Source organism: Electrophorus electricus, chromosome 3, assembly GCF_041902795.1.
Source record: "Electrophorus electricus isolate QZ-2024a chromosome 3, ASM4190279v1, whole genome shotgun sequence".
Taxonomy (NCBI): domain Eukaryota; kingdom Metazoa; phylum Chordata; class Actinopteri; order Gymnotiformes; family Gymnotidae; genus Electrophorus; species Electrophorus electricus.
The window spans coordinates 35,726,609-35,753,748 of NC_137499.1; the positions used below are offsets into that span (position 1 = coordinate 35,726,609).

Here is a 27,140-nt window from a genome sequence, read left to right on the forward strand (position 1 = left end):
CATTAGCTAATCAGAGCAGATGATTTCTGATGGCTGCTGGTTAATAACTAGCCCCCTGAAGTTGCTGTTGTGATTGAAGTTTGCTGTTATGACTGAGAAAATGTTAAGATAATATTGCATTATACCATCATTACTGTTGAAGCATGAGCATTCTTTGTTTTGGATGGCCTTAGCGATAACTGTCCAGTGCACAGTGCAGAGATAGAATGAGGTAGCCAGGTAGTCAGGCTTCCTAGTGTGAACAAAGGCAAGCGTATTCAAATACTGTTTCACAGAATAATCTCTAAATTATTTATTCTCTTAAGAGACAGTATGAGTATAATATCTCTACCTTATTTATTACTCTGTGCATACCCTGTTATGTTTAGAGGTACTTGAGGTATTTAGAGGTACTTAATGTATTTGAATAATTAATTAATTATTAACTGCTATTAAGTTATTTATTTCATTTGAATTCATTTATTATTTTTTTCTTATTTGTCAAAGATTACCCTGTTAGGGATCTTGATGAAACTTGATTTATTGTACTGCAATAAACATTAGGACTCACAAAAACAAACAAACAACAGTTTATTATCGTTGCAAATTCTTTGTAAACAATCTCTCCATCCCTTGAACTCACAGATGTGAGTAAATATGTAGTAGGACAAACAACAAATCTAATCTGATTAAGATGTAAACATTTCTCTCCATGTATGGAAGTTGCGGAGCCCCCTCCTGTCAATAACAGATCAGGCATATAATGAGTTACATACAAATCTATAACACAAATTGTGATCATGGGACAACATATGAAAAATATTGTGAATTTCCATCCAAACACAAGGATAATATAACCAAGGACGTTTCTTAACCTATACATAGTTTACTGTGCTTTTTCTTTTGCTTACCCACACGTTTATTGCTGCAAAAAAGCAACGTTATTAAATCATTGAGCTGCATGTTGCGTCTGGCATGCAGACCTGTGCCTGCCCTGCCAGTGAGCGACACTTTCACGGAAAGCCTCGGGGAGACGTTCGCGGTTCCGCGTGAGACCTGCTTTTCCACGCGCGTCCTACGATTTGCTGGGACGTGCGGCTGCACGTGACGTTATCTGGGCGAACATGGCGCTGGATAGGGGCCGCGATGCTGGACTGTGTCAAGTAACCTTACCGTGTTGACTTTCGTTTAAGCGAAACTGCGAGATGTTGGATAATGCCCGAGTTGCGTTGTTATTACTTAAGATAGGTAATGAACGACTGCATTATTTTAGGCAATGAAAAACGACAGCAAATAAGACAACTGCTGTCTACCGGTAGATAGCTAGCTAGGCGGCTCTCCTGGTCTACGTCGCCGTTGATGGTCACGCTGCTAACGCTTAGCTGGATAGATGCGGCTCTGTTACCACCAGCTGAACGTTGACAGGGTCGATGTATCGCTTGCATTCAATAGTTGTACCCGCACATGACTCTCTCATTTATTTCGACTAGTATTTTGTAGTCACTTTAACGGTTACTAGCCGGATAAGCTAGATAGCCACCTAGCTAACCTAGCTAGTCAAGTCGAAACGATGGATACCTGTCGCGCATCTCTGTTTTTACTGGCAGTGGCGTCTTCGCAGTTTGTAAAGATTTCTGAAGGTGCACCTCTTACCCATCAAGAACCAGGTAAGAATCTACGTTTTTGATTGACCTGTCACCAGATAGTCAATTGACATAACAACTGAACTCGTTTGGAATCTGTGGCGGTAGCTAGCCAACCTAGATGAGTCAAGCCGACCATCCTGGCAACTGGTTTGCTAACCTAGCCATCTCGGCTAACCTAGGTTACCTAGTTTAGCTCGCTATCCATTACGCGCAGCCTTGTGTGGTGTCTAGCTCTGTAACTTAGATAGATGCATGGCTAGCTATCTGTAGTATTTTGTTAGTAGCTGGCCTGCGTTTGTTTACGGGAGAGTTTATATTAACAGAGGTTTTGCTTGGTGACTAACGCTAATTCTTTCTTGGGTGAAGTCACAATTTCTCGGAGCTGTACCTAACTTAGCTAGGTTAGGTTACCATTTTAAGCAAGGGTTTATTAGTGTTCTCTAGAATTTATATTTTGTTTGATAGCTGCCTAACTTAAATTCTTTATTATTAAGAATAATTTTAATAATCTGGCTCTATTAGTTGAGCAGCTTCTTATACACTCTTGGCGAATGTAAACACAGATATAAGCACCGTCAGATACTGCCAAAAGTGATTGCCCTGTTATGTGTATATCGGGTTTCCTTAGCTCTGTTGCTATTTGGCTGTCAAATAAGTTGTTGGTTAGGCAATATTTATATTTGTAAGTATGTACATTTATCTCTGCATTTTCCTAGCATAATTACCCTAGCTGAATATTCTGGAAGTTAAAAGATAAAAGACTTTCCTTTTGCCATGATTATATGTTAAGGACTTTAGAGAGTTCAGAAGGTGATTGACTAAGTCAGTGTTCCTCAGACTTCAATAATTTAAGAGCCATTGGACATCAAATCGTACTTTTAAAGGACCACAGCATTTGCTTGTGTTTTGACTCAATAATAAAAGTGGCATAGTGTGAGGATTAATGGCTTCTTTGATAAGAATGCACAAACTAATATCAAATTATTTCTTAACGGATGATGCTTACTCTTTAGTTGGATCTGTGTGCTCTTTCTGCTAAACAGGGGTTGTGAAATTAGGCTGCATGCTTGAAACTGCCATTCTATAGACCCCCATTGGTGTGTTGGATACTCAGCTGATTCCTTTTCCTGCCTTTGATACTTGACAGAGCAGATAGGGATGACTCACATCTGTATGTTGAGGAGAACATTGAGATAACCCTTCTGGCAAGCCTTGAGAGGTTTGGAAGGTGTTCTACGAACTTCCAGAAATGCATACCCCTTTTCTGACTATCAAATTCTTGTTTCAGTTCATCAGAACCTTTCAGTTCTGCATATCCATGCAGATCCATGCTTTCAGGTTGTGCAGTAGGTTCCTCCAAATTGTCACTTTTGTTCTCTTGCAATTTAAGTTTAAGCTTATTTAAATGTTGAGAAATGTTACATAGAAATACCAACGCAATGATATACCAAAGCAAGGCGTACAATTTTTGTCATCCAAAAACATGAAACCAATCCATGTGTCCTAGCCAACAAACGTTTTAAGTGTCCTATTGAAATCAGTCTAATTTTGGTATGAAGAGGCAGTTCATCTAAGTCTCTAACTCATCACACAGCTGTTTAAATTGTTGATTGTTGGGCAGCTATTTTGTCCAGACCGACCTGTTGTCCTGTTTTTGAGAGGGTCCAGGTCATGTATCTCCTCTGAGATTTTAAGATGTTTGTTGGTAGCTCTTGTATATATTATAACTAACAAATGTCACTGGTGTCCAAACTGTCATCAGTAGCAAGGCTGAAATTCAGCCAATGACTATTTCTCCTGCAATATTGTTTTAAAGATTTTGAACAGATGTTCTTCTGGCCACTGTGGAGTCAGACAGCTGCAGATTTTTAATTTGGAAAGTCATGGTGTATGCTAAAACCTGACAGTCCCTAATCATTTGAATATGGTTTCATGTGCATCAGTATTTCATACGTAAATTGGTACAATGCTATTGCAATGGTTTCTCTCATTTTTGCATGAAAAAGAATTCGCTAAACTTTGCTTTGCTGTTTTATGTTTGGATTATTTTCTGTCCTAAGATGACTACTCAGTGGAGAGTAAGTAGCAAAATAAATGTGGTGAGTTGTGTGGTGCCTCAGTGAGTTCAACCTTTTGAACTGAGTGACCTGTACTGTCACACAGAAGACAGACTGATTTACTTCCACTTTGGACAGGCATGAAGAAAATAATTTTTCTCCCATTTGTTTTTAAACATTTGATGTTCTTCAGGCCACATTTCCTTTTTGCTTGTGCCATTTTGTTATGAGGTCATATACCAACTTTACATTTACAAATTGCTGGTAAAATTCTAAGTTTGTTTAAACTTCAACCATTCAGTATGGAGATGGGTCATATGTCATTTGGTGGTGTGTGTGTTTTTTTGTGTGTGTTTGACTGTGTTGTTAATTAAAGGAATTGTGCACAGCAGCAGGAAAATTTTAATATATAATATAAAAAAGTAAAAATAAATATATACCTTTTCTGAATATTCACAGAAGCACAATGTTGAGTTAAAGAGCCACTTGTGAACTGTGGTCTGAGGACCATTGGTGCAAAGTTAGAATGTCAGACATAATGCTAGCTACAGTAATGAATTACATAATGCATTGCTTCCTTATCAAGTGGTAAATGATTTACTATAAAGTGGCAAACTCTCTTATGAAAAAGCAACTATTAAAGCTTATATTACTTCACAATATTTATAGTTGGTCTGCCTCTAGCCAATGTTTTTTTTCTGATGATTTTCCTAATAGAGTGCTATGCTAGCTAATCACAGTAGGTCTGTGTGTATTGTAAGGGGTGCTCATAACATTTTTGGTCTGGTTATCTAAGGAGCATCTGAAGATGTTCCTGCTTCCTTTTACACTGCCTGAATATCCTCCAAGATGTCATCAGTTTGTTATAACTATAAAACATTAACATATCTCAACTAATCTTATTATGAACGGTGTTAGCATTGTTTTGTTCACTTCTTTGTGCTGCCATCAAATAGCAGTTAAGGAGAGTGGAGATATTTTCCTTCTTCAAATAAAACCAGTTTTGGCTTAATCTAAAAGAAGTGGGGCATCACCCCAATACTTTGAAAAGTGGTTGGTCAAAAGACCCCTCACCCCCATGCTTCTGGTGGCCTTGTGGGTTATTTACTGTCACAGAAATGGCAAAAATCTTGCAATGCAAAACCACTTCTTATTGTATTACATTTTATGCATCCTTTTTTTTTTGGACCACACATGTGCAACTGTGAACCAGCTGTGTGCGCCTCTGGTTATTGTCTAGTTTGGCACGTGTTCTGTCATTTTAGTGACTCTAGGTCCGGTCTAGTCAAAGCTGCAGAATTTAGTTTAGGCAGAAATAGGAGACCTTCATGCCTTTACAAATGTCCATACCATGTGCTTGCTGGCTGTTGGGTTGCGGTGGGAGAGCAATACTTACTACTTCTAAGATTTTGAGACCCTTATCTGCAAGAATCAGCAAGACAGTTCTTTTTGAGGAAAACAAATTACCTTCACATTGACATAGATGATTGTTGTAATTTAAGGGCAAGAGTCCACACTACTCATCACATTATGGTGGTATGACGCATTCCCAGCTGACTAATAGCTGTGACTCAGTTGGTGGCCCTTTGCTTTTTAGCTTGTCTTGCCTGAAGCTTCACTGAGCTGTGACAGTACTCATGGTTCAGTGACAGTAACCTTGGGCTCCACAGAATACTTCTGTAACCAACAGTTTTTCTTAATATTAACAAGACTGTCAAGAAGAAGGTATTAAATAAGAATGTTCAGACCTTCGTAATGTCAGTTTAGAGTTTGTAGTTTGTAGTGTTACATAAAATAATTCATGCACAGTTAATGCTTTGTGTCCTTAAAGGTTCAGTTTAGAATATTTTGATATTTTGAGTTGTTTAGCTACAGGTTCATTGCTGATCTATGTTTCATAAAAACCCTCCTCATAAAACACATTACTTAGTTATAGTATATGGTGCCTCCTAAATATGAAGTGGCTCCAGAGACTTCTTTTTCTTATGTGACATTACTGATGGTTGCAATATCTTCCCATCAGTGAAACAGACACAGGGTGTCTTGGGCATCAGTAACATGATGTGTGACTTTTTGTTAAGATAATACCCCTGTGTTTGTGTTTATACAACAACAACAACAAAAAAAAACAAACCAAAAAACCAAAAAAAAACCCTTAGTCACATGAGAATACAGCTGACAGCAGCCTTTAAAACTATAATTGTTGGAGAAGGTCTGTTACTACATCTCTCAGCTGGGTTCTGCTCAACACTTAATGTCAGTCACATAATTGAAAGTCAGGTACAAGATTAGAATGCTTTGTAAAACACTCTCTGCCTAGTAGAGATTGCTCCACAACCAAGGCACAAACATTGTGCTTCGCTGCATTCCGGAAGAATATCCCGGTAGGTTTAAGGGTGGAGGCCCATTTTGTTTTGTGCATTCCATAATCATAGCTTTAGTTCAGTATTAAGTATAGGCCCTCATCTCTAGTCTGCTCTAATGACTGCAGCCTTCCTAAGTCTTTGACTATTTAGCAATGTCACATCTGTACTTTGCTTATAGAGATCAGCTGCAGAAATATGATTTAGCAAGACCCAGGACGTCATTTATAAAGGGTGTGTGCATACAAAAATGGGTCTGAACTTCCCACACACAAACTGGGATTTAAAAAGAAATACTTGGAGAGAAGCTGGGCATATATTTACATGCAGTTCATACTAGATTATGCTGCCCCATAATGACTGCATATTAGCTACTTATTCATGAAAGCATTTTAGCCTTAACAGTGTTTTGTTTGATGTGTTTATTGATTTGTGTAGGCCAGTTAATTAGCCTGTAAATTACCCTGTTTCTAAGTATTCATGTATATCGCTTCAGATAGCTATTTGCAGTTTACAATTTGTTGATATCCTTCCTGAATTAAATTGTAACTTGGCATCATTAGAAGACCACAACAACCAAATAATGTGCAAAGGTGTTTTTAGAAACTAGTACGATTTTCTTGCCATCAGTGATGATTGGATAATGAGCCCATTTAGTTCATCACCTTTGCACATTTTCAAGATCTGATTTATAAATTAGACCCCTGATGGTGAGTGCTGCCAGTAATGCAGGTATAAAGTCATGGCATCTTGCTCAGTTGACTCAAGAACTATCTGAGTAATTTGCTTTCCGATTCATGACGATATGGTGCAGTCTACACTTGTGATTCTTATAATGAGAACTGAGGCAGTACTGTACTGTTGCTTATGCATGGCAGGCTAATGCTGGAATTTTTTAAATAGATTTTACACACTGTTGTTGTTGAAGAATGGAAAATGTACCATGAATCCAATCTTGGTTGTGCCATTTCAGACTTTACATGTTATGATGTCTTACTTTAGACAAGGCTAAAATTGATTTACAGGCAACTACAAGGAGTAATTGATGTTACGCCAGTCAACCACGCACTTTTGCTGGCAAATTCACTTTTGCTGTGAAGTTCTTGGTATGCTATTAAATGATTCTGTCTGCAAGATTGACTAAAAAGTATGTTAAAAAAATCCAGTTCTAACACGAAGATTTCAAAGGGTGGTTCTTTTTGACATGCTTCAGATCTTGTGGTTGTGACTGTTTCAGAGTAGTTAATCAGCTACCAGGACATAACTTTTATGATTGGCAAACAAGCTTTTATTGTTTTACAGCAGGTTTATTCTTAGATGGTGGTTTAAGAATACTTGTTTTTTTGAAGAGTATTCAACAAACAGTTCTGGCATTTTACAATATTATTGGCTGTGGCACGTATTTGGTGGTTTCATGTTGTTATTCTTGTCTTTATTTGTGATAAATCTCATCCTGTTTGACTGAGGTACAGCTTTGATTTTATTATTTTGGGCCTAATCTGTGGTTAATTGTAGTTATTGTTATCAATCCTGTAGCTGTCAGTTTCTAGCCTTCCTTGAAAAATCTTGAACATAGGAAGTCAGATGTCCATGGGTGTCTTGAAATTAGTGCAATGCTGACTGCTTCTGAATCTTTAATTTCTGCTCATTAAATTTTCAGAACAGACCCTGCTTTCCTATGGCTTTTATTTTACCTGGAATGTGGGTAGTCTGGGTAAATACAAGATGTAATTTTGGGGTAGCGCCAGTGTGAGGATGTGTAGAGTATGTTGACACTCTTACCGATATGTGAAGCGATACAATCATAGATGTGTTGATATTTATGAACATTTATATTTTTTTTAATCCAGTGCTGATGCATTGAAGTTTAAGTGCAGCAGTTAAATAGTCCATCAAATGGTCATCTCAGAAAGAAAAGACGAATGGGTTTAGGAAAACTCAACACATTAATCTAAAAAAAATATGGAAATGGATTTAGAAATTTAAAGCTAACATTTTGGTAAATGTGGCTGGTAAATGTTCCTTTAATTTAAGTTATAATTGCAAGTATATCAGCGTTTGTGAGTTCCAGTAATATGAAGCGTTAACCCTTTCTTGTTAGTGGGAGATTAGAAGCTATTGGTTGCATTCAAGAATTCTTTTTTTTTTTTTTTTTTTTTTTTTTTACACTTTGTTTTCTTTGTATTGGTATTTTAAATGTACTTTCCCCATTGATTGTGTTTTGTCTTTTCTGTTATGGTTTATTAATGTCTTATTCTATAAATATTCTTTTTATTGTTATTATTACATTTTGCCTAATATTTACCTTAAGAAACATTTGTTATACAGACTGTTAGGTGTTGTGTAGTATCATATCTCACATTGTAAATCACTTTGGATAAAAGTGTCAGCTAAATGCCGTAAATGTAAATATCGTGATCCCTGTATCGTCATACATATCATATTGTGAAGTTACTGGTAATACCCAGCTTTTATCCAGTGCTTGTGGTTTTTGGTAATTTAATGGCTCCATTATTTATATGTACATTGCCCATTATTATATTATGCAGGAGGCATAAAAAATGTGTTTTCTGAGATTCAGATATGTTCCTTATAGAGATGGCACTGATCCGATACCACATATCAAAATTGAGTTGATATCAGCAAAAAATGCTGGAATGGATATCGGGAGAAACATTTTTAAAGAAACCGATCTGATACTGTCACAAATCCAGGCATACAACAGCACAGCAGTGTTTTGCAGCAGCACACCCAGGTCACTGATAACAAACAGATTAGTTTGAGCAGGTCATGTGCAAACAGTTTGAGCTCAGTTTATACATCGCTGTGGAATTTTAAACCATTAAAACTTATGTTCAAATGTAGATATCCATGCACGTGTGTGATAACTGGCATTGGTATCATGTAGTTTTGATAACCCAGTATGGGGAAACAGGTTAGCTACCTTCCAGTGAGAGCATTCAAAGAGGCAAAACAGCATCTTAGCACTGTTCACTGCCACGGTTTCCCAGCCAACAGAGCTTTATTTATTAATTCAATCTTTTAAAAAACAAAAGAATGTTGTTTCCAGTTTGACCATGAAGTGAAACACATTCAGGTTTGAGGGAAGAAAGCTGCAGAAACCAGATAAAAACACAAACGTAGAGGAGAGGAGAAAGAGTAATCAAACAAGTGAAGCGTACTCCTTCTCTAAATTCATTAACTTAATTACTCTTAATTACTCTATGTTTATAGTATATTCAGACCTCATGAAAAAGCAAAAAAAAAGAATGGGCAGAGTTTGCCTTTAGCCTACTGAGTTTTAAGTGGCCTGAAAAAATTGCTGGAAAATAAGCTGCCTAAAGATAACTCCGAACATAGGCTAGTCAGTTTTAAGTTAATGTGGAATTACAGCAGCATTCAGTGATGAGAAAAAAATGCATGTCAAATGAGTCAGTGAGTGAGGCAGCCAAAAGTGAGCAGAAAGAGTGAATGCATGTGTGTGTTTCTTGGGAACCAACCAAGTGTTGACCAAGGCAATCATTTCACTAATAAAGCTGCTTTATAGCCATGGGATGGCAAAAAGATTAAATGCTTTAGTCTTGTAAGCAAAGTTTTCTGTTGTTTAACATTTTATTTCGATTTACCATATTCATGCATTATATCTGTAAAAAAATAGCATATATAATACATCTCACACACACATTCCCCTACAATTTAATTTCACCCAAACAACTTAACCACAGCTCCACAGCAGTTTTTAATAAATAAATTAGGCATTTCCCAGTCTGATCTGAAATATCAGTATCAGAGCTGATTCAGGCACATTCTAATGGATTGGATATTTTAAATATTATCCACATCCAAACATTTTGTTAATGTGCTATCACTAGCTAATGCAAGGGGGGAAAAAACTAGTTTAATGGTGATGCTGCTGCTCTACACTAGCAACAATACAACAAACGTAACCATACATAGGGTGTGTAAATGCGTGCACTAACTATGAAAATCCAAGTACTCGGATCGGGATTGGGGAGAAAAAACTGGATCGGGACATCCTTCAATTAAATAAGCTGGTTCTGTGACCAAAGTCTATTTTATTTAGCTAATTTGGTAGATTTTGGTGGTTGTGATTACTGTGAACCAACTATGATAATTGTGAATAATTTTGTGAATGCTAAACATGCACATATTTAAAACATCTAATTGTAATAATTTATTTTGTGTATATTAGTGAAGTGGTTGTACTTGAAAGCTGTTGTTTTCCTCTGTTTTTAGTAAAGAGAATGTTAATGGAAAATTAATCTTGTAAATTATTGAACTTTCGTGGAAGCTGACTTCTGAAGTTGAAGTCTCCCAGACAAAATGGCACATTTGCCTGCCATTTCAGGCTAACCACCTGTTTGTGCTTTCCATTTATGTTTTGCTTATGGTTTACATAAACTGGGGTTTTGTTTTCTTTTTGCCTGTGTTTAATTTACTATTACCAAATGATGATGATTATATTACCGGAAGATATCAGTTTGGGTTTCTGTATTTCAGCCCTTGCATATATGCATTTCGGGTATAACTGGTGTCTCTAGTAAAAGTCTGGCATTGTCATTAGTAGTGTAAGTGAAGATCATTGAGGAGGTGAGCTTCTTGATTGTACCTCAGTAATGATGGTGAAGAATGTAGGATTTCTATATATCTTTGCACATAAAGACAAAATTGGATATTATGTTTACACCATACTCTCTGTGCTGCTGAGCAATATTTTTTATCCTGAATTTAACATCCAGTTAGTTAATGTTTGAAAGAGCATTTGGGTATATAGCAAGGTGTGTTAGATCAGGGTTGAGTAAGATTCAAGGAAGGGCCTTAACTTTTGCAACCAAGGCCTGTATACTGAGTTGCAATTCTTTTTACAGATCTAATTCTTTAATCCAGTTTTATGTTCATTTCCTTATCTGAAGTGTAGGCTAGTTGTTTCACACGTCGTTCCATAGCTTTGATAAGTTTCATATTTCCCATTATGAGATCAGCAATCCGAAAATATTTTGCTCACAGACTAGTAGCACTTGATGTCTGTATTACTGCCCATTTGTATAAAACACTGGTTTTTCACTGGTGCAACCCTGTTCAGGCTGTGTTGTGTTATTTCTGCAGGGGAATCAGCGGATGAGGTGGAGTTCTCTTTGAACCTATTGTTGGTAGTTTCTCTGTCTATGCTGGTTGCAACTGTTATGCTGCTGCTCAACTGCGTGACGTGCTGCAAACAACGAGAGATCAACTTTAAGGTGAGTGGGACTCCATGTCCTCTGTGTCATAACAAGCCCCCAAACCAAAGTTTTTAAGACCCTGAAGTTGTGTTGCAATCCAGAAGCTGGTAAATAACGTTACCTCTTGGTCAGTTCAGTGGCATCTTAGATGTTTTTGAGCAAGGCATTTGAAATTGTTCCCAGCAAAGTGCATTTCCCAGTGAAGTCTCAAATGTTTAAAGATAAATGGGCATGCAAGAACCACCTTTACAAACCAGATCTGTAAATTGCTTGTACCAGTAAGAGAACAACCTGTGTTCTCCAATTCACTCATAATTTAATATCATGGGCACAAAAAAAATGAGTATTGCAGACCTGTAAAAAGCTGTTCCCCAAAGCAAAAAATATGAGGAATAATGGATTGTATCCATTTCATTATGTTGTATAAAATTAATTTGCACAAATATATTTAAAGATTTTAATATAGAAATGAAACATACCATTTTATATTATAATAATAATAATAATATATATATATATATACACACACTGACAAATTGTTATCTATCAATTGAAACTTATTTACATAATTTAATGGTTTGTGAAGTTGAGGCTGACGGTTGCTGTCCTGGGGAACATCCTCTGTTGCAGAACCTGTTAGTACAACTGGTCATGACAACATTCCTTGGGTTTAGGTGCTCTTTGCTTTAGCCACTACTGATGATGTTACAGTGATAGGTTTTCGTTTAATGATCTCTGTAAATGAAAATGGTAAATATTTTTTCCACTATACAACATATTTATGAATGAAGATTCTGGACAAACAGGACAGGTCACTTAACCTTATAGAGTGTCAAATATGCCGACACTTGTCTTGAACGCATGGTCTTGTACAAACACAGTTCTTTATGTGGGTCTTTTACAACAATTTGGTGACGCTATGAGCATTTGCTGAATCTGACATGGCACAGTGATGCATATTAACCTTTGACAACAGTACAAGAAATCCCCCCCCCCCCCCCAAAAGAAAAATAAAAACAATTTAAAAAGCAAGCCTCAAGATAGTCACATTGTAACATTTCTGAATAGGAGTTTGAAGACAACTTTGAGGATGAGATTGACTTCACCCCTCCAGCAGAAGACACCCCTTCCATGCAGTCCCCGGCTGAAGTGTACACCCTGGCTGTGCCGCCTGCACCACTGCCTGGACCCCCACACCTCCAGCTGCCCAGGATAGCAGGTCAGCCATTTGGCCTTCCCTCCTGAACCTCCTCCAAAGGCCTTTTTACATCACCAGAGAGTGGTGTGGTTCATTTACCCCAAATGTGATTTTTTTTTAGTGTGGAGACACATACAGTTTGTGATCACCTTTCATGTATTTCACCTGTTCAGTTAAGAAATTGCGCCCAGTACCGTACTGCACTGTTATTTCATTGAGCAGCTGAGCTGGCCGAGGAAAGTAGCTCATTTTTGACATATGTTGTCTAAGCTTACAAAAAGATCCGTTTTACATAATCAATACTTCATGTGTGCATGCATACAAACTCACACACACAATATGTATTTAGAGAGTGAGAGTGAGACAGAGAGAGTGTGTTCTTCTGCTGTGATATAATTCCTGATAAGTGTTTTGAATTAATCGGAATTTTAAAGCTTTTAATATGCATTTTAAAGCTTTAAATGTTTTTAAAATTTATCTGGTAGAGCAAGATACTAGCAACATCCAGGCCATGGGCCTGATAACTGGTAAGTATTCATAGCATCTCTGATAAGAATGTCTGCCAGTAAAAGCAGTCATAGATTTGTATTGGCAAACACATATATTAAATGGAACATAGTTATATATAGTTACATGTGGAATTCTGCCAGTTCCTCTCTGTTTGCTGTGTTCCCTCTGCTGCTGGGTAGGTGTGGCATGGGCTGACTCGACATCACTGTCTTTTGTCTTGTGTTTGGATTTCAGAGGTCTTGACAGGCCCACAAGTGGCGCGCCACACTCTCAGTTACATACAGGAGATTGGGAGTGGCTGGTTCGGCAAGGTGAGAAAGTCCTGTTTACAGTCCACATTCTGGGTGTGTGACAGAACTGTGCTTACCTCTGCAGTAATGTAGCACAAGCGTTCCCCAGACCTCTTTGCAGTGCATTCTCCCATGGAAGAACTGTTTATTGAAGAAATGTCAAGAAGAAAATGCTGGCACCCTCATTCTTTGTGCAGCAGAGAATAGCCGACTTTCTTTACCCCATTATGGATAACTAGTGGATTTGTTGCAACTTGATTGGATCAGGCACATATGGGACCACATTCTTTGACACAAGATTTATAGCAGTGGTTGATGGGGATTGTTAAACAAGCAATGCTCACCCTCTGAAAGCTAAAGTTAAACTGGCACTGCCTGCCCCTGTACCAGTGAGGGCAACCACCAGTATAGAATTTCATAGTTTGTGCTGATGTGCTGTTCTCATCTCTCCACTGCCAGTGTGCCCTAGCCCATCCGGAGCAGCCAGCAATGCATGTGGGAGAATGTGACATTGTGCATGTACTGTCCACCTGTAGCCTGGCTGTGGGGTTTACTGATGTCAGAGCTAGTGGCAAAGCATTTTCCTCCTGTTCTTTCCTGCCAGCCTGATCCACGCTTGCCCTCCCGTGTTCCACTGGCAAGGCCTTGTTTGCAGGAAGCACGCTCTTCCTCTGTGCCGGACCTATGGCAGCCTACTTTGGAAATATCATTTATCCTTCTTTCCTCTGCAGTAAGACAACTACTGCTCATAGTGAAAGTGCGTACTTTTAATCTGCCGTTGTTTGTCTTGAACAGGTTTTGCTCAGTGAGAGCTACTCGGACCCCAGTGTAGCCAGAGTGGTGGTCAAAGAGCTGAAAGCCAATGCCAGCTCTAAAGAGCAGAATGAATTCCTTCAGCAGGGAGACCCATACAGGCAAGGCCGTCTTTGAAGAGCTTTTCCTTCACAGTGTTTCATCTTTTGGCAAAAGAACAGTCTGCCAGTTTTCACAGTCCAGGATGCATTGTTATACAGTTTTTGTTTTATCATAATTAAGGATATTTTGTGCAGTGGCTCTCCAGGGTTTAAAGCTGGTGATGAGAAGGCTTTTGTTTTAAGTTTCCTTTGATCCTCCTGTCACTGTAGATTAGTTTTCCTTCTGTGTTAGTAGCACCATCTGTCTGCTTCTAATGACATTGCATTGCTTTGCTAATGATTTCTATCAGTCCAAACTACTACAAGCATGAATCGAAGGCAAGTGATTTTTATTTCTGTGCTGTTTTCAAATGTGTGCCTCTGTAGGGTCCTTCAGCACCCAAACATACTGCAGTGCCTTGGTCAGTGTGTTGAGGCTATTCCTTTCTTACTCGTCTTTGAGTACTGCGAACTGGTAAGTTTAACTTGTGCTGTTTTTTGTTTTTGTTTTTCTTTCAAAATAATCACACTGCTAGATGCTGCCAGTATAGAAAATTGATGTTTTTAATGTAATTTCTTGGTTGTGTATAAAACCTAAAATTCATGCCAGGTAGGTTTAATTAATGTGCTTTTCACTCTACTGAACACTTCACCCAGTCTCTGAACTTCAACCACACAAACATAAGTCAGAGGGAAAGGATGCTCCATGCTTAATGGGAGCGGGCTCCATCTCTCTGAGAGATTTATTTTCTGTTTTTCTTGATCTATTTTGGGTGTCCTGCCTGTGCCCGTCAGGGCTCTGAGGTGCATAGCTGTGCAAGGAGCTCTCCAGTTCCCTCATAGCCCAATAAAGCAACAGGCCCAGTTTCCTGCCGCTGTCACTCTGCCTTCTTGCTGTGTTGGTGCATTTTAACGCGTTGCTTGCAAGTTGATGTGAAACACTGTCTGCAGTTTGCACATGTGTGACACCTGGGCCAAGATTACAGTGCTTTCTTGTGAAGTAATGGTCTCCTGGGATTAGTCCAGCCAAATTGAAATGGATTTTGGCTTATTCTGGGCCAGTTAGGGTTGATGGTTTTACAAATCCCAAATCTTATCTGCAACTGTTTCTGGATGATTGATGGCAGCTCCTGGGTGCTGGGGGTTAGATAAACTCAGCATCCTCAGCAGTGGGGTTGATGAGTCTTTCTGCACTAGTAATCCTGGGTTGGAAAAATGTGTTATTTTACAAATAAACATGATGACCTGTGCCACAATATATGTTTTATTTTGTAAGATCAATGATTGCAATCTGTAATAGTTACTCCAGATAGATATGCTCTTTTCTCTAGTTCATGTTATTCTTTATCACATTCACCAAATGCAGTCACATACAAAACACAGTATTCTCTTGAATTGTAGTCCTTGGGTTCTAGATTGTGTTTGGGGCTTAATGATGCCAAAAAAAAGATTGTTAAAGCTGTGCAAGCACTTGACATGCTGCAAAACCCTCTAGGTTAGCAGCCAGGGCATGCTGGGAGCACCAGTGGTGAAGTTCTCCTGGGCTGGAGCAGGTGGATGGCACCCAGCCACACCCCCAGCAACACCCCCCCAGCCCCTAGGGGCAAGCATGAGCTCACTGCAGACCAAGATGACGTCATGTTGGCTGTGCTCTCAGAGGAGCCATTCTTTGGGCTGCCGTCGTAGGTTCAGTTTCAGCCTGCTCTGCTCTCAAGCAGCAAGGAAGCTTCAGAAAGCGGCGGTTAATTTAATGGTTCGCCATATACGTCTCTTTTTTGCATCTTAGAGGTGCTAGCATGTTGAGCTAAAGATATTGTTTTGTGGAGTTTTAAAAATGCAGCTGTTAAACTGCTGTTATATTCATTATTTGAATTTGAGGCTTTGTATTTGAATTTTTTGCTTGTTATACACTTTATTTATCTATTTATTTATTTATTTATTTATTTGCTTGCATATTTTTATTTTAAAAGCATTAATGCTACATATTACAGTAAAAGTCTTATCAGAAATTGTATTTGTTCATGTTGATTTCCTGCTTGCTTCCTGTATCCTAGTAGATAATGACTGTGTTTAGTGAAAAGCATCTTCAGCGATGGTAGTTTAGTTTAGTATAGTAGGCATGTAGTAAGTTAATAAATAAAGTTGTTAAATGAACTTGTTGCCCCCCAGTAGTCACTGGGGCTTAAAACATGCAGAATATTAGTGTTAAAAACTGTGGTTTTGTTCTCTAAACTTAAATTTTTAAACTCATTTAAATATATAGTCATTAAAGAGCCCCATTGTCTTTTAAGCCTTAAAACCTGTAGAGGTTGAACAGTATTGATTTTAAAGAATATTAAACACACACATCTTTAATTTTTATGGCAAAATTATTCTGTGATAGTAGTGTCTGCTCAGTTGATGGATGGGTGTTTTGTGTGTATCACTGGTAACCAATGGTAACCCTTACGCAGTGCATTTTGGACAGAAATATAGCTGCAGAATGCAATCGGAGCAGGCTTACAGAATGCCAGTTGCTGCCTGACTGAGTGACAGTCAGTCCTGTAAAGGGTGCCTTCAGGACACTGCTGTGTACACGTGTATGTACCAAGGTAGCTGAGAGTAGGAAAGTGCAGAAGAGAGTAGTAATGAGGGAGAAGGAGTAGGATGTGTGTGGAAAGCTTACATGTACTCAGTTTACCACACTTTATTTTCTTATAAAATATTCCATTTTAAGACATTTTCTCCCTTTTTAAGATTTGTCCAGCATTACAAACTATCAGTTTGATTTGCATTCTGTGGGAATCGGTGCCTTCGGCGTTTCGTATCTGAGAATTGTGACCCTTCCTTTTGGGGTGTACACATTGAATGCTAGCTTGGAGTACATAGAATTCCCAGTGTATAATGCCTAATCACAGAGTAGATGTGAATTAATCTGTCTGTAGACCCCGGTCTTTAGACATCAACCACAGGCAGCAAGTGGACCTTTGACATAATTAATGTGTTTGAACTTCAGCCTAACACTGTTTATGTTTGCTCTCTGATGTCGACAAGCACGTGTCAGGTGACGAGTTGTTGACACTAAAACAGGATTTCACTCAGTGCAGCATTTATACGTCCATTATGTGATCACTCAGACCACCAACTCAAGCTGTTGCTTGTCTCATCCTCAGCCTGCCATTGGGGACTGTAGTAGTGCTTTGACCTAGAGACCTTTAAAAATGGTCTCTGGTCAAGTAATTAATATATAAATGTCACTTTGTATTACAGTGTTTTATAGGATAAGGATCAGTAAATTATGTTTTTGTAAGAATGGGTTGCAAAATCAGTCTGTTGTCAGTCAGCTTCAGAGGACAGCTGAGCCCTGCAGCATATAAACATAGCTACCCATCACCCTCGCAGTAACAAGCTTGACACTTTTACCGAAAGCTCCTAGTACATTATATGGGTGTAGCCGTGCGAGTAGCATCTTGGTCGCAGCATTCCGTGGATGGCACTTTGGCCTGGGTATTAGGGCGTGAGGGCCCTCAGCTACTGGTAAAGTGCAAGCTCCTTTAGGGCCAACCTTCCTTAGTCTTTACTCTCTGTGGCTAAATTTGTACAGTGTCTTAGGCTCACAGTTCTTCTGAAATATGAACACCATATCCAAAATTCATTCAGGTACATTTTTAGCTGTGAAAAGAGTGTTTGTTTATAGATAATCAGTTTGATGCAGTGAGTTTATGCCAAATTAAAATTCAAAAATCAAAATGGTATTATTTATTAACATTTTAGTAAGAGAAACTACATTTAGATTTAATATCAGATAAGCACAATGTCTGATTGTTCTTATTTTTGCTGCATTTGTACTTTTTCTAAACATTTTTCGCAAGCAGACAATTTATACTTTTAGTATACAGTGGCTTGCAACTAACAGTACGAGAGATGTGGACTAGTGAGAATATTTGTCCCTGGAGTCTTTTCCTCCTAGCACCTTGAGGCATCTCACCAGGGCTGCTCTCGTCTCCTAAACTGGTGTTTGGCCCACAGGCTCAGAAACCCGACCCACAGGAGCAGCCCAGAGCCTCCTAGCCGGTCTGACCACTGCTCTTTTATTTTTAAATTGCTGTGACACAGCATGTAGTACACTCCATTAAACGGCTGTTGCCTTATTTGGTCCAGTCCCTGGGCGACTGTAAAACTAGATGTGTAAAGAGAGATTACTGCCCCTCAGTGGCCAACACCATGAAAAACAGTTTTAAGGCTTTCACAGTGAAAGCAATATGAAACTTTTTATCTTGGTGCATATCTTTTTTTTTTTCTTTTTTTTTTTGCAATTGCTTGTTTTTCAACATAAAAAAGTGGATTTAAAAAAAACAACAACAAACACTTTCAAGACTGGTCCTGGTTTGTGATGTCTGGTTTGTGCTGTTCTGTGCAGGGAGACCTGAGGAGCTACGTCGCTCTACAGGACTGGCTGTACAAGACTGGAGAGCTGCTGCAGCTGCAGAAGATGGCCTGTGAGATCGCCGCAGGCCTCACTCACCTGCACAAGCACAACTTCCTGCACAGGTTCGCTTCTCTGCCTGGCCCATATACACACTAGGCTGTTTCAGCTCTGCTTTAACTTAGAAATGAAGACGTTCTAAATAGAAGTCCCAGGTATGTATTCACTCATTGTTTCTGGGGTTCCCCTTATGATTCTCATATATAGCCTTGTGTTTCCTCTGACATCGCAAAACCATCATGCACCCACACAACATCCAAGAAGCATCTTGGTCATAATAACACACACCCATTTCTGTAGCAAATCCTTACAGTGTTCTCTTGTTTATCCTTCCGTCCCTGATCTCCTAAAAAGGCAGTCTCTGCTAAAAGGCACCGTTTTGTTTTCGTTTTTTTACCAGGACAAGTGTGTCCAGTGGAAGTGAGGCTGGGCCTTTCTAGGGTTTCGTTCCACGCGCAGCTACGTCTGCACCATTTTACATGCTCAGAATACACTGTGAGGAGTCCAGTTACACAGCTCCCTTAGATTGCTGGGTGTCAACTGTCCTTCGGCACACAGATATGATGATGCTGCGCTTCGAGTGTAAAACGATGCATTTCATATTTCAGGCCTGAAGGGGGCTTAAGGGGAAGAAGTCGCAGAGATTCTGTGCCGTGTAATAAAGACCATCTTGAAAGTATCACACCTTTTAGACTACACTGTTGATTTACTGCAAGAGAAGTCTCACCACTTTTATGGGGCCCGCTGCTTGTAACGCAGCTCCAGTCTTCATAGAAACTGCAAGAAAACTCTCCCGTTGCCTGACCGTACAGTCTGTACTGTCAGGACACACATTTTAAGATATGTGTGAAGCAAGTGTTTGTGTGTGTGTTCAGTACTGTTAGGTTAGCCCTTGCAGTGCTGTTTTCATTAAAAAAAAAAAAAAAAATTGGATTTATACTTCTCAAAAAACTAGCTCAAAGTCTTTTTTAAACAGGGAGCTATTTGGTGGGATCAGTTTAGAAGAGTAGCTCTTTATTATAAATGTTATCTGCTAATACTGTGAACAATAATTTAATGTTTTGCAAAATCTTCCACACATCTGCATTGTTTAGACTGTGTAGAATTTGAGTCAAATTAATAGAGTGCATTGTAAGCATTTGAGTGTTACAGTATTTGACCTACTCTTTGATTATGATGCTGTCATTTCATTACAAACTAAATATTTTGATTGGCCTCTAGTCCCTTGAGTCATCGGATAGTGCTGCTCATGGTGTGCCCCTTCATATTTCAGTAATTTATGTCTGTTGTTTTTGCTCTCCGCTTACAGTGATTTGGCATTGAGGAACTGCTATCTCACAACAGATCTGACTGTCAAAATAGGAGACTATGGCATTGGACCCTCAAGATTTAAAGTGAGTTCTTGTTTTGTTCTTGTCAGATTTGGGTAAATGCTCCTTTAAACTTCATGCTTTATTATGTTCGTTTTAGGTAAACATCTTTTAAGTTTTGCCCTTCTCAGAATACACAGTCCATGGCTTGCTATATTTAGCTGTTTAAATTGTCTTACTTTTTTGCATTCAATAATAATATTGAGATCAAAATATTATTGAGATCTCAGTTTAGGGACACAAGGTGAAGTTACTGTGTCTGGTGTAAAATGGTCTTAAAAAGCATGTTTGTGTCCCAGGAGGATTACATCACAACAGAGGAGGACCAATGCATAGCTTTACGCTGGCTTGCCCCAGAGCTGGTTGGTGAGCTGCATGGAGGTGTGATAACATCAGAACAAACTAAACCCAGTAATGTTTGGTAAGTATCCCCAAATATGCATTACACAAGTTATTATTTTGATTGATATACTTCTGCAAAGCTATGACTCAGCATGGTGAATTCTGTATTTGCCTTCTGTATTCAAAGCCACAAACTTTGACAGCTAAATTAACTAAAAGGATTTTGCTTTGCGGTTGCTAGTATTCAATTTCAGGACTGCATGCACTGAACATGGCATGTCTGCCCTCTGAGAAGGCGAAGAGAATTTGCTTGCATGATGTGTGTCTTTTTTTTCAAAAACTATTGCTGGATATATAAAACACAACTTTTTTTTTTCTTTTTTTTTTTTTTACACTGTTTTTACTATTTGTTTTCCAGTAATGCCAGCAGTAACTATTAGAACTACAGATGAGAGTGGCCAATTAAAGTTTGGTAAGGAGAGATTTGTGTGTTTTTAGGGCTTTGGGTGTGACCTTGTGGGAACTGTTTGAGAGAGGAAAGCAACCCTATACTCACCTGTCAGACAGAGAGGTTCTCCACCATGTCATCAGAGATCAACAAATAAAACTCCTCAAGCCACAGCTAGATCTACCTTACTCAGAAAGATGGTGAGTTTATGATGATGATGATCTGTAAATGCATCCTGTAAAACTTCATTTATGAGATTATACACTGTTTCTGTTGGTTTGAAATCTTCAATCCAATCTTTTTATTTTTATGTATAGGTATGAGTTACTGCAGTTTTGCTGGCTACCTGCAGACAAAAGGGCCACAGCTGAGGAAGTTCACCGCCTGCTAACCTATCTCCGCATGCAGGGTCAGAAAGAAATTGAGGATGACTTTGAGCAGCGCTGGAGCTCCCTGAAACCTAATCCCATGACCCGGCAGGCCACCGTCAGACACTCCTCCTTTCCCATCCTTGAGCAGTTTGATGATGGGCGAGAACCAGATGAGGTGCTCACAGTGACCGAGACAAGCCGCGGACTCAGTTTCGAGTATGTATGGGAAGCAGCCAAACATGACCACTACGACAGCCACAACCGCTCTTCCATGGACACTATGGTGAACTACCACAGCATGTTTTTCCCCGTGCCTCGGCAGGACATTCAGTCGCACTTCCCAGAGATCGGAGGTGAAGCAGTATCCCAAAGGGTCCCGGGGACTTTGCCAGTGTTTGATGCTCGAGAGCCCAACTCGGGGAATGAGTACTACATTCAGTTGGAGGAGCAGGATGAAAGTGATATAGGAGTTTTGGACAATCAAGGTTCTGAGGGAGCCACTGCATCAAACAAGGAGCAGTATGTTGTCTTGCAGGATATTCGTTTAGATGAGTCCAGTACAGATGCAGATTTTTTTCATCAGAGCATAGACTCAAAAGACTCTTATCTTCAAGACAGTCACGTGTGGTCCTCAAGTGACCATGAGAGTCCTTACCATACAAACATTTTCAATGAGAATGATTCAAAATTTGAGGACTCTCATTCTTTCCGAAGTGGTTTCATGGAGCTTCCTGAGATGAATTTACAAATAAGTGACTCTTTTCATGGTGACACCAATAGTGTAGTGCAGAGTGAAGGTCTAACCACTACTTTTTTAGAAATAGAACAAGAAGCTGCTAATCTGAGAGACGTTGATGAAGATAACAAGGATGTAATGAAACTTTTTAACACAGAGAAACTGGTTGATAACTTTTTGTTCCTCAAAGAAAACAGCTTAATGAAAGATAGTTTTGGTTTGTCAGAATCAAAAGACATCCAGGAAACCGATTTATCATTAATCAGTTTTGATGTGAATTCCTCAAGCAGACAGAATGTTTCCGATGATCCATCAAAGTCTGTAGTAAATTCTGAACATCTTAGGGATGAATTCTTGGACTTGGTAAATCCTATTTTAGGAGATTTCTTGTCACCTTTAAAGGTAAGCAAAACACTGGTGCCTTCAGATACATTCTCAACAGAAGAAACCTGTAGCAACCAGCCGCCAGAGATAAATGGCTCTTCCAGTGAGGAAAGTGCTCGGTTAGCTTCCTCAAAAGGTTGGATTCATTCTACTTCTGAATCTACCTCTGAGAGTCCTGAGGTTGTTAATCCATCTGAAAGTCATCAGCTAATTGTTGAAAGTGCCATCACAGATATTTTGTGTACAGATGCCAATACGTCTAGTCTTGAGGAAAGCCTTGGAGTTTCTAAGGACAATGGGCAGTACATAGAAATTGTTGAGTGTTCTGAGGAGAAAATCAAGACCTCTTCTCCTTTAAGTAAATCCACAGAAGAGGTAAATGGTGACCAAACAGAAGGCTTAACAAATAGTGAATCCTTGAGTGATATGCTTACGAATGGGGAAAAGAATAGGGACATTGAAGATGCTTTGTTGCTGGAAGCCTTGAATCAGGAAGAATCCTTGCTGGACAACTGTGTGTCACAGGATAAGTCCTCACTGTTGATTTCAGACTCTTGCTTGGACCAGATTAGTCAGGACAGCCTTCTGGAGGACAGCATTTCATCCGCTTTACCAACTATTGAGAATTCCGCCGAGACACCTGATTCCTTAGATTCTCTGGACATGCATAGGGAGGTCGGACATGTAGAATCGCTGGACACCCCTGTTGTTCATAAACTCCAAGCACCTTACAAAACTGCTGACAGTGGATATGAAACCGAGAACCTTGAGTCACCTGAGTGGAATTCTCAGCCTAGTGGGAATGATGTTTCACAAGGGAAAGAAAGTAGCACTACAGAGGAGCCTCCTTCAACACTGGCTCCTCCAGAAATTGTTGTATCTGAAGTAGAAAGTATGCCTGATGTTCAGGATTATGGCGAGAGTCACCACCAAGAAATTGCTGAGGTGGTTGTTGGTGCCCACAGAGACTCTGCTTACTTTTCTGATAATGAAGAACTGGATAAGAGGAGTGATGACCCAATCCCATCATCAACAGGAGAGCTCCTGAACCAAGGAGCCAAATCAGCAGAAGTTTCACCACTGGTGTCAAGAGAAGGTGTTCATGAGAAGGACACGGAGTCTGTAACCAGTGGCAAACAAGAACACTTTGTTTCTACAGCTGAATCAGCTGTTGCTGATATAAATGTAATTAAAGGGACTTGTTTACCAGAGTTAGTTCTCACTTCAGACATGGACTGTGAAACAGAAAAGCCAGTGACTGAGGATTACTCTAAGAAAGAAGAGAGGTTAGAGAAATTCTCTGATCTTTTAATTGATCAAACTCATTCCAGTGCAATTCTAGAAATTCAAGAAGCAACAGGCTCTACCTCAATGCAATCTTCAGCAGATATTGTGGTCCATGCAAAGCTAACCAGGACTTATGCAGGGGAAGGCCCAAAGAAAAAGGAACCAGATATGGAAGGTAGATATCTTGGAAAATTGGATGAAGCAGCAGTGGCAGGCGGGGCGGAAGATGGGATGGAGGCTGATGAGGAGGACGAGAACAGTGATGACTCTGATGAAGACATGCGCATTTACAGACCACACAGCTCTGGCTCTGAAAGTGAGGATGATGTTGTGCATCCAGTGCCTGTTATAGTGTCAGATAACAGTGATGCCTGCAACCTCAAGAGCCTGCTGAAAGCCAAGTCACTGCAAACTGCAAAATCCAACGCAGGAGGGCATGTTAACGCAAATAACAGGAGAGCAGTGTCCTTCTTTGATGATGTCACCGTTTACCTCTTTGACCAGGTATATCTGCCTTCGCATTCATAGCATAGTTTTTCTAAGAATTTCACTAAAATGTCTTCATCTAATTAAACCTTCTTCCTAAACAGGACACCCCTACAAAAGAACTTGGCGATCATTTGCTAGGCTCCAACAGCCAAGTGTCTGAGTTTAGCAGCCCAGTGGCCTCTTCCAGCTACCTGAACAGATTTACCAACTCAGAAAGCTCGACAGATGAAGAAGGTAATCCAGCACATTGTTTTTCCAGTGCAATAGTGCAACCCTTAAGTACAATAGCTAAAGGACAGTGCGTCTTACAAATATCCTCATGATGCTGTTTCCGTTAGGCTTTTTGAAGAATGCATCCCTTATCACTGACAGTAAAAAAAACAAAAAAAAAAACAAACCTAAAAAACAAAAATCATGTTGCCCTACAGGCGGCGCATTTGAGTGGGATGATGACTTCTCTCCAGAGCCCTCCTTCCTCTCCAAAGTAGGTGTTGACACTGCTAACAGAGCTCCAGTGGCCTCCCAGTTCTTCTCGCCACCCCCTGCAAGCCACTCGTCAGAACTGAGTTGGAGCAGCCCCTCCACGTTCTCCCGATTCTCAATCTCGTCAGCAAACATCGCCAGTTTTTCCCTTACACACCTCACCGACTCCGACATCGAACAAGGAGGTGAAGCACTCGCACATTAGCACCCAGCTGGGTCTACAGAAATAATTAGCACTGTGAGAAACTGAGAAATGCATGCTAGATTTACGTATGTGATACAAAATATCAGAATCCATTCTTTTGTATTTTGTATTTCTTTTGTAGGAAGCAGTGAAGATGGAGAAAAGGACTAAAAACTCAATGGGCCTCTTAAAGTATTTAGGCTAAAGGACACGTTTTGGAAGTGTTGGAGAAACTTGGGACTCTGAAGGCTATGATTGCTTCTCAGGCAGCATTGCTATTTCTTTGAGGAGATGACTAAGAAGGAAACTGCACAGAGTAAACCACTGGTGTCAACGTCTACTGCTTTTCTTCCCTTCCTATACTTTGTTTAGCAGATCAAAAACATTTATTTTCTTCAGACCTCTGTGTCCATGAACTAAATTTGTGTTTTTCATGTTGAAGAAATTTGTGCAATTTGAAGAAATCTGTCCTGCTTAAGTGCTTCTGAACTGTCCAGCTACTTATTTGTCTGTTTAGGACAAGCTTTGTTCATGATTTAGTCACTTTCTGTTATTCATCTTTGAATGATGTAGCTGTGACTCATCTCAATAATTTGAAGGACTTTTCATAGATCACCGATCAGCCGCTAGGCTCTTACACAGTTGTGCAATTCATATCATACGGTACTTGCTTTTTTACTTTGAGACACTGTTTTTTACTGAGTGTAAAATCTAGCATTAAAATTGGAGGAACACTTGTATTATGCCTCAGTGCACAGTGTTTTGGAATTACACTGGTAATGACACTAATAGACTGTCAGCAAATATATATTTTATACCTACAGAGACAATAGAGACATGGAGAGTATATGTCCAGCCAATATTTGCTTGAGGCTAAAACTAAAATGAACTTGAACAATTGCAAACTGTTAAAAAGGGGGTAAATAGGTCCTCAACCACCTGTGTTCCTCTGCAAAGCAGATGGTAAGTGAAGCTCTTAATCAGAGTCTTTTCATCAGAGCTTAACAGAATATCACAGGTCTATGGTTACCACAGATACCATGATATGGAACCATAATAAAAATAGTAGCTTCTGTGGTGGAACATGATGAAAGCTTTGTGACTTGCAAACACATTTGTTGGCATTCATACATTTGCAGAAGTATATTAAATGAAAATGTCAACGTTATTCAAAGTATCTTGGGCCATTTTATCATTTTCTTTTTGTTTATTTTTTATATTTTGCAAATTAACCAAATGGTGTACGGTGGTGGACATTCGTTGAGCAGCTGGTAATAATTCTTGTCATATGTGGTATAATTTTGTCATGTTGTTAATTACTGTTAAATATAACTGTTAATCACTGTTTAGATTTTCATCTCCATCACCTTCATCTAAAATGTAGCACGAATTGCCATAGCAGTCATGTAATTTTATATTCAAGGAAACTGATCAAGTTTGAAAGGTGGTTTGCAGGTCTAAAACTTGGAAAACAGTTTAATGGTGGCTTTACATAGGAAACACAAATAACTTTCGTTAATAGTGTCACAATAACACTAAAACATAGTTCTCTCATTTTTAATTAGGGCATTGATTAGGACATAATCATTTTTATGAACCAATCACAGCTTGATATGGAAGTTCTCTGAAAGTTAACACATCAAGATATGTTTAGTATGTACATAGCTTTGAAAGCAACACTACAGAATGCTACGGAGTGAGCTACAGAATAGACAGGATAAGGTTTTGATGTCTCTGATTTTTTGTGTTGCTCAATTCAACTATGATGTTTTTAATTAATTTAGCTTTTTCAGTCTTAATTGTGGGAACCATGAAGTTGGTGTTCATCACCAGATTGAGATAAATCAGGTGCATAGATGATACTTTTCCTTGTAATTCAGTACAGTAGGCTCTGTGTTTTAGATCAGTTCAATATTTGTATTACCAGCACTCTTTTAGTTGCTCTTAGTATTTTATTTAAGGCAACTCTTCAGTTTTATTCTACAGTGTATACATTTGCTTAATCTTGCACATCTTGAAAGTGTAACTTAATGTTGAATTGTACCAATGTATATAAATGTTAATTTTTGTCTGTAAATTGGGAATGATGTAAGTTCTAGGGGTAAGGTATAATTTTTGTAATATAAAGCTAAAATGCAACATATCATGGTTTAAAAATGATAAAGTGACAAAGTTGTAAAGTAAATTGAAAAAATGCAGGTCGTCCTTGTATCTTGTAAAATTTTAAAAATGGTGATATTTTTACTTCATATTGATGATCATGCTTAGTGTAATTGAATGAATTGTTTATAATTACACTGTTTATTATTGAAATAAATGAAAAATTACCTCCACTGATCTCGTAACACTACATGTTAATTTGATTTACCTGGACATTTGTATATTACAGTGTACCATTCAATAGA

General features: G+C 39.0%; 1 protein-coding gene across 2 annotated transcripts; it reads left to right on the forward strand.

Annotated features, from left to right (window-relative positions):
• Positions 1–1,088: 1,088 nt before the first annotated feature.
• lmtk2 (lemur tyrosine kinase 2) lies at positions 1,089–27,068 on the forward strand. Of its 2 annotated transcripts, XM_026997958.3 has the most exons (15): positions 1,089–1,646; positions 11,173–11,303; positions 12,354–12,504; positions 12,969–13,010; positions 13,228–13,304; positions 14,079–14,197; positions 14,564–14,651; positions 18,576–18,706; positions 19,951–20,035; positions 20,311–20,432; positions 20,852–21,001; positions 21,119–24,083; positions 24,170–24,302; positions 24,497–24,736; positions 24,878–27,068. In XM_026997958.3, exons 1-15 carry the CDS (start codon positions 1,550–1,552, stop codon positions 24,904–24,906), a joined length of 4,560 nt encoding a protein of 1,519 aa, XP_026853759.2. In that variant the 5' UTR covers positions 1,089–1,549; the 3' UTR covers positions 24,907–27,068. The 2 variants fall into 2 exon arrangements, with proteins under 2 accessions (XP_026853759.2, XP_026853760.2); XM_026997959.3 differs by lacking the exon at positions 12,969–13,010.
• The last annotated feature ends 72 nt before the right edge of the window (positions 27,069–27,140 follow it).

What these genes read in the sequence shown, in the direction of transcription:
- lmtk2 (XM_026997958.3), top strand. Translation starts at nt 1,550, where the DNA reads ATGGATACCTGTCGCGCATCTCTGTTTTTACTGGCAGTGGCGTCTTCG. An exon ending in TCTTACCCATCAAGAACCAG is followed by an intron (nt 1,647 to 11,172) that starts GTAAGAATCTAC and finishes TTATTTCTGCAG; the next exon opens with GGGAATCAGCGGATGAGGTG. An exon ending in TCTTTGAGTACTGCGAACTG is followed by an intron (nt 14,652 to 18,575) that starts GTAAGTTTAACT and finishes TGTTCTGTGCAG; the next exon opens with GGAGACCTGAGGAGCTACGT.